We start from the raw sequence: 7,802 nt of genomic DNA on the forward strand, positions 1-7,802 counted from the left end.
AATTATCCAACAAAACGATTTGAAACACTCTAATCTTAAAAAAATTTTGTGATTGATTTCACTATTGTTCCTTTCGTTAATCCTTATGTTTGTTTTAGGGAAATAAAACGTAAATTTATTCAGGAAATTTTATTTTTAATAGGAAATAGAAATCTAATAATAGTAATATAAAAACAATAGGTAGGTACATACAAAAGTAAGGCAAGTGAACAAGAGGATTATTATTATAAATACAGTCTTAGAGGGAAGTATAATATAAAATAAGTAGGTACGTATTAATTTTCATTTTTTTCTTATAAAAAAATATGTATAAAAAATACAAAAAATAAATTGAAATAGCGAAAGAAAGAAATCCTTATATAAATATATAAAGAGTCTGAAGGATATTTTTAAATTTAAATAAAATTATTTACGTAGAAAATTTGTCCCCTAGAAACTAATCACACTAACGCGATATCGGTCGCATCGCCAATTTCCGTGTATTTCCTAGAATCTACCAGGAAACATTTACATAAAACGCACAACCAAATACAAAATTTATTACACCTAGCAATAACAAAGTTCCTAATCCCTAAATGACCCTAACCAGAAAACTCGAAGATGTACCCATTTCCAAAACTGTTAGCCTTTCCGGGTTCGTCGTCGTATTCTTTCTCGTCGATGGTGTTCGAACTGGCTGAGGGCTGAGGATAGGCTAGTCTCGCTTGGGTGATAGGAGGTAATGGTAACCTGGCCAACTGTAAAACAATAAACAAAGTATCACCAAAGTGTAATACAAATCAATAAAGACATACTTTTTTATAAATAAGTTTTTAGGTTATAATGAAAGTGATGAACAGGTCAACCATATTAAAAAGTACATTTCTTTCTGTTCTGTGGATCTATGAGTGCGACAGGATTTTAAAATTTCTTAGTGACATTGTATATTTGTTTCTTTACATGCAAAATATCTTTCTCATAAATTCCTATGATCCTTATTCTTACTAGTAATAGCACAGAATAAAACGTTATTCTATTCTGGGAGTATCATCTGCAAGAATGAGATATATTTTCTGCAGGGGTCGCCGTCTACTGTTATCAAGTTATCATTATATAGTTTGAATTATTGTCTAACTTTNTCATTTTTTTCTTATAAAAAAATATGTATAAAAAATACAAAAAATAAATTGAAATAGCGAAAGAAAAAAATCCTTATATAAATATATAAAGAGTCTGAAGGATATTTTTAAATTTAAATAAAGTTATTTACGTAGGAAATTTATCCCCTTTTCACGAGTCTCCTAGAAACTAATCACACTAACGCGATATCGGTCGCATCGCCAATTTCCGTGTATTTCCTAGAATCTACCAGGAAACATTTACATAAAATGCACAACCAAATACAAAATTTATTACACCTAGCAATAACAAAGTTCCTAATCCCTAAATGACCCTAACCAGAAAACTCGAAGATGTACCCATTTCCAAAACTGTTAGCCTTTCCGGGTTCGTCGTCGTATTCTTTCTCGTCGATGGTGTTCGAACTGGCTGAGGGCTGAGGATAGGCTAGTCTCGCTTGGGTGATAGGAGGTAATGGTAACCTGGCCAACTGTAAAACAATAAACAAAGTATCACCAAAGTGTAATACAAATCAATAAAGACATACTTTTTTATAAATAAGTTTTTAGGATAATGAAAGTGATGAACAGGTCAACCATGTTAAAAAGTACATATCTTTCTGTTCTGTGGGTCTATGAGTGCAGCGGGATTTTTAAATTTTTTAGACATTGTATATTTGTGCCTTTGTATTGCAAAATATCTTTCTCATAAATTCCCTATCATCTTTATTCTTAGTAGTAATGGTATCATCTGTAAGGATGAGAAATATTTTCTGGAAGAGTCGCCGTCTACTGTTATCAAGTTGTCATTATATAGTTCGAGTGATTGTCTAACTTTATTAGACTTGTTCCTAGTACATTTTAAAGAGTTTGCAAGAGATAAACACAATCCCATTTGTTTTGAAACAATGAATTTTAATCTTTATGGAAGTATATCAGAATGTGCATTCGTCTGATGGTTGAAAACTGTTTTCACGATCAAGAAAGGCAAGCTACTGGCCTTAGTTCTGGTCACGTCTCACAGATGGCAGAGACCATAATTTGTATATACTCCCCGCCATCTAGGAGTCATGGACCAGAATTAATGTTAGTCGTCAAGCTATATTTATTTAACACTGGTTATGCGAATAAGACACCCGGATGACTTACTGGTTGCGGTCTTTCGTAGACGGGCCTGTACTGCCCGTCGTCTTCAGCGCCTGCTCCCTGAAGGTTGTACGCTTGTGGCCTGTAGGCCTGAGGCGCTGCGCTCTGCGCCACCGGTAGGGGAGCGATGGGCTGGGGAGCCTTGGGCAGATGGTCCGCTTCTAAGATCCTGAATCCTTCTTTACCGGCTGTGTACTTGACGGAGATCTTGCGCCCCGTAGGGTCAACATAGCTGTAGCCTCCGTTCCTGGAGCCATCCGGGGCTATGCTCTCCCCTTGCGCGAGGCCGTTCTCTGAGGTGAAGAGGTACTTGAAGTTGCCGTCGTGGTTCAAGGCCTGCTTGTGGGTGAGGATTTGGGGTGGGGGCGTCCTTTGGTAGTTGTACTGCTCTGAGTCGTCGTACTGCTTGTTCTGGTACTGTGGCTCGCAGTGGCAGCACGCCAAGAGGCCTAGGGCGACAATTAGTACCTACCGGAAACCAGAATTTGATAAATGTTATTTACTAAATTTAAAAAAATATACATATAATTATGAGTACATATTTTTTTGTAGGCTAAAAGTAGTTGAATAATTTGTATAATATTTTATTTAAAATGTATTTCAAATATCAGTAAAATATTTTTATTATGTATACATGCCTATATTTTTTAAATACACATATATAGATTACGTATTTTTGTTTTTTTTTTGAGAGAATCCATAGAAACTACTGTAAGAAATATTTGTTTATCTGAATTTTATTGAATAGGATATCCAAACTGAAATTTTTTTAAAAACGTATCTATTTGTTACACACAGCTGATAAATTGTGGAGTCTGCAAATTGAAAGAGATGCATGGTCTGCTATGCTCGTCTTACGATTTCCGCTTATCTGAATTTGCTGGTTTTTATATGCTGTGCTGTTAACCTTACAAAATATTAGACTTTAGTCTTGGACTTCTTGGAAACTTGATTTTTTGTAAATAAACCAACTATTTCTTTTTCCATCAACGTCTTGATCAAGAGCTTTATTAATATTTATTTTACATATATTTAATTTAAATTTTAACATCAATATAAAAGGTTCCAAAAAATTTATATAAAATTACATTTTTTTTATAAAGAGCTAAAATATTTTTTAATGAAAATAATGTGATACAACATCTTTTTAATAATTATTAATCACCACCTGTAAAAGTGTTGTTTGTTTGGTGTGTTCGATAGGTACGTATAAAAAAGTTATTCTATGCTATCACATTCTTTCGTATCAATAAATTGTAATATTTTTTACTCCCTATTAAAAAATGTCTTCTAAATTTATTGAAATTTTGAAACATATAATCATAATGTTCATACACTATTTTGCCTCTTTTTAGATTGATAATAAAATTTAAATTAAATATGAAGAAATAAATATCGATAAAGCTATAGGTTGTTTTTTGCTACTGAATATTGGTGAATATCAGACTTACTAGTTACTATTTCTATCTCTTTTCTCATACTACACATACCTACTACAACATAGGACTTCACTCCCGATAAAAAGCCTTATGTTAAGAGCGAAATGTCAATGAAAGATGTAGTTGTTGTATAAAAAATTAAGTTCCAACAAAGTCTAACCTTTCATATGAAGTTATATTTTTATATATTTTTTTTCATTTGGGTTTAAAAAATATATAACAATATAAGCCTTCGAAAATTATTTACTAAGTAGGTATTTGTGTGTAAAAAAACTATTAATTTAAAAACTAAAAATATTTCATTATTTAAGCATAAAACTATGTTTTTCAAAACACAATAATTTAAAAAACTAATTAATGTAATACTACTTTTTAAATTCCTGTTTTTGTACTAGAAATTGACAATAATATGGAAAGTATATCACTTTCTCTATTATGTAGAAAATTAGCAATTCATTCTTATTTATATCGATCGATTTGTGATATAAATACTTAATCGATATAAATCTAATAAAAACAGGCTTAATTATTTTAGAAATCGTAACTTCTTATCAACATTTCAGTGCACAAGTTAACTGTCAAAGATAAAAAGTATGCCTAGAAATGTAACAATACAAATTTAAATTATTCTTTTTTCAGAAACAGTAATAATATTAGTCACTTTTATTAGAATATTTTCAATGTTTAGGCTCTTGTCTAGGATATTGTTTGAAATTACTTTATTTGTACTAAACGAAGTGATCATCCCGAACATAGAAAAAGGATTATCTGTTGAAGTGATATAGTGATGCGTATTTTTTACTTCTTTGCTTCTTTTAGTGTGAAAATTTTATTTGTACGAAAACGGGTTTGTTTAATTATTATTTAATTTGTTCATAGTTGAAAAGATACCCAAATAAATAGTGAAAAACTTAAATTTTCAATACAGAAAGATATAAAATACAATTGTTTAAAAAAAATGTTTGCATAAATGCAAAATAAATAATATTTTATATTTATATGCAGATACATGGTGTTATAGATGTACAAACCATTAGTATAATAAATACAAAACAACTGAAGCTCAAATATATTTTATTTATTAGGCCCTAAAAAAGCACATATTATGTATTTTGAACTTACAACTTTTCCAAAATTATAAATCCTACGTCTGCTATTTTTTTGTATTAGCGCCTATTCTAAAAACACCACGCCATTTTATGCTACACTTCTTCTGATAATAAAATGCATATTCAATTTTACAAAAATTGACTAGAAAAAACGTAAAAGGTGTAGGATTTTATAATTTTGAGAAAGTTGTAGGTTTTAGGGTCTATTTAAAAGCAAATTTGAACCTTATTTGTTTTTTACTTATTGTCGTAATGTTTGGTTAAAATGTTTTTATTTTGAATACGATATTTCAAAAAATTTAAAAACATGTATTAAAAAAATAAAATATTAACCCGATTTACCACTCATTTATGGCATTTTTCTATTTGATTTAAATAAAAATAAACGACGTATGTATATATAAGGTATATTCAAATCACAAACTATTTGAAGAACTAGATATACGTTTTGATATTTTTTAAGTATCACTTTTCGCAGTGTAACCCGTTTTCCCGGTTCGAACAGGTAAAACTTTTGCGCGGTATTTCGAAATTATATTAGAAAATGTGAACTACACATTTGGAAAAATCCAAAACTCGTGAAAATTTTGCCCGGAATTTGTCACTTTTCACAGATAGTCACATATAGCCTACGTACCGGTAAACGATTCATGTTATCCTATCTTAGCAAGAACCACTAAACCACACTGGGCCAAAATGCATTTGACACCGGACTTTATAGAAATGGTGGGTGGGTACGCCGCTCCATAGTCCAGTGGCCACATGCACTTGCCTACAAGAGAAAGTGTCCTAGTGCTATGGATTTTTCACACGTCTGAATTATGTAAACAGTTTACTTTCTGATCTATATGTGTACTTGCAGTTAATACAAAAAGGTAAAATTGTGTATAAATAATTTTTTCGGTGGATTCCTGGGTTATATAAATCGCTCCGTTTCGGACGCAATTTTGAAACAATGGCGGTTTCACATCAAAATCCACCTAGGTACGATCCAGTAGACGTTATAAAAGACGTGATAACACTCAGACATCACCTTGGAAGGAATATATCTTTGGGAAAGTACAATAATTGAATTAATTTCACATATCTATCGTATCATGTCCAATATTTCAATCTTATTAGGACCAAAATGTTCAAAATAAATCAAACCAAGGGTTAAGTCAAAACGATGCGATTTTTGAAGGGTATTTTGACAATATTACATTTTTCTCACGACCCATGAAAGTTAAATTAATTTTGTCTATTACATCCCTAATCTACAGTTCAGAGTATAATTTGTGCGAATGTAAACATGTTCTATAATTTTATGTTCTGTGTGATTTTTGATAAAATTGTTTGTTTGTATCTATCTATCTATCTATCTATCTATCTATCTATNTACCGGTAAACGATTCATGTTATCCTATCTTAGCAAGAACCACTAAACCACACTGGGCCAAAATGCATTTGACACCGGACTTTATAGAAATGGTGGGTGGGTACGCCGCTCCATAGTCCAGTGGCCACATGCACTTGCCTACAAGAGAAAGTGTCCTAGTGCTATGGATTTTTCACACGTCTGAATTATGTAAACAGTTTACTTTCTGATCTATATGTGTACTTGCAGTTAATACAAAAAGGTAAAATTGTGTATAAATAATTTTTTCGACGGATTCCTGGGTTATATAAATCGCTCCGTTTCGGCCGCAATTTTGAAACAATGGCGGTTTCACATAAAAATTCACCTAGGTACGATCCAGTAGACGTTATAAAAGACGTGATAACACTCAGACATCACCTTGGAAGGAATATATCTTTGGGAAAGTACAATTAATTGAATTAATTTCACATATCTATCATATCATGTCCAATATTTCAATCTTATTTGGACCAAAATGTTCAAAATAAATCAAACCAAGGGTTAAGTCAAAACGATGTGATTTTTGAATGGTATTTTGATAAAATTACATATTTCTCATGACCCATGAAAGTTAAATTAATTTTTTGTCTATTACATCCCTAATCTACAGTTCAGAGTATAATTTGTGCGAATGTATGTAGACATGTTGTAAATTTTATGTTCTGTGTGATTTTTGATAAAATTGTTTTAACGTTGTGTAAAGGATTTATACATTGTATTTTTTTATAACAATACCAACTGTTTTACAGTTCAAAGTGAAACTAAAAATTGACATACCACATTTGTACGAATGAATGTAAACAATTGTCAAATCATATCTATCTATCTATCTATCTATCTATCTATCTATCTATCTATCTATCTATCTATCTATCTATCTATCTATCTATCTATCTATCTATCTATCTATCTATCTATCTATCTATCTATCTATCTATCTATCTATCTATCTATCTATCTATCTATCTATAAGAAAGGAAAAAAGGCACTTACAATATTAATACATACAGGATGATAGATATATCATGGAAAATGTGTTTTTTTATTAAACCGATGGTATATAAATTTAAATAATGGTGTTTAGTTGTTGTTACCCAAATTTGGGATGAAAAAATTTAGCTGCATATTTGTTAGTGTTGGCAGAAACTTATATAAGTATCTGGACAGAACGAAAATGTCTAGACATTTATCATATCTGTGCGGACTTCCTTCAAATTTATTATTACCGCCATTTTCAGCAAACTGATCTATCTTAAGAATCCTTAAAATCTTCAATTCCAAATTATTATAATATCTTGAAATTGTTTTACAGTTTTTTTGTGGTTTTTACTCCAATTATTATTTGGGCTAAAGATGGTTAAATCAGAAACTCTGATTTGGAGACAAATAATAAAAAAATAAATTGCAAGAAACATACAAACTGCAATCTGAATATTTACTATATGGTCCATAACATATGTCATATGTTGTACTTGTTGCTCTAAATACAATTTTTTTTATTTTTTAGTTTTTTTCTATAATTTATTTATTTTATTTCAATTCACATGTACACAACAGAAATTTAAGCTTCTTCAAATTAAATCATAATTTCGTAATTAAACTTTAATTTTTT

General features: G+C 30.5%; 1 protein-coding gene across 1 annotated transcript; it reads right to left on the reverse strand.

Moving 5' to 3' along the window:
* Positions 1-365: 365 nt before the first annotated feature.
* On the reverse strand, positions 366-5,492 carry LOC108903736. The gene is made up of 5 exons (XM_023454668.1): positions 5,429-5,492; positions 2,247-2,711; positions 1,438-1,588; positions 1,298-1,344; positions 366-737 (listed from the first exon to the last, which is right to left on the reverse strand). Exons 1-5 carry the CDS (start codon positions 5,441-5,443, stop codon positions 582-584), a joined length of 834 nt encoding a protein of 277 aa, XP_023310436.1. The 5' UTR covers positions 5,444-5,492; the 3' UTR covers positions 366-581.
* Between the last annotated feature and the right edge of the window lie 2,310 nt (positions 5,493-7,802).

Source organism: Anoplophora glabripennis, unplaced genomic scaffold (assembly GCF_000390285.2).
Source record: "Anoplophora glabripennis isolate ALB-LARVAE unplaced genomic scaffold, Agla_2.0 scaffold10, whole genome shotgun sequence".
Lineage (NCBI taxonomy): Eukaryota > Metazoa > Arthropoda > Insecta > Coleoptera > Cerambycidae > Anoplophora > Anoplophora glabripennis.

Excerpts from the sequence above, each read along its gene's own strand:
- LOC108903736 (XM_023454668.1), bottom strand. Across the intron at positions 1,589-2,246 it reads TCTACGAAAGACCGCAACCA|TTGGCCAGGTTACCATTACC; the intron begins GTAAGTCATCCG and ends ATTGTTTTACAG. Across the intron at positions 1,345-1,437 it reads GTACATCTTCGAGTTTTCTG|ATTCTAGGAAATACACGGAA; the intron begins GTTAGGGTCATT and ends GTTTCCTGGTAG.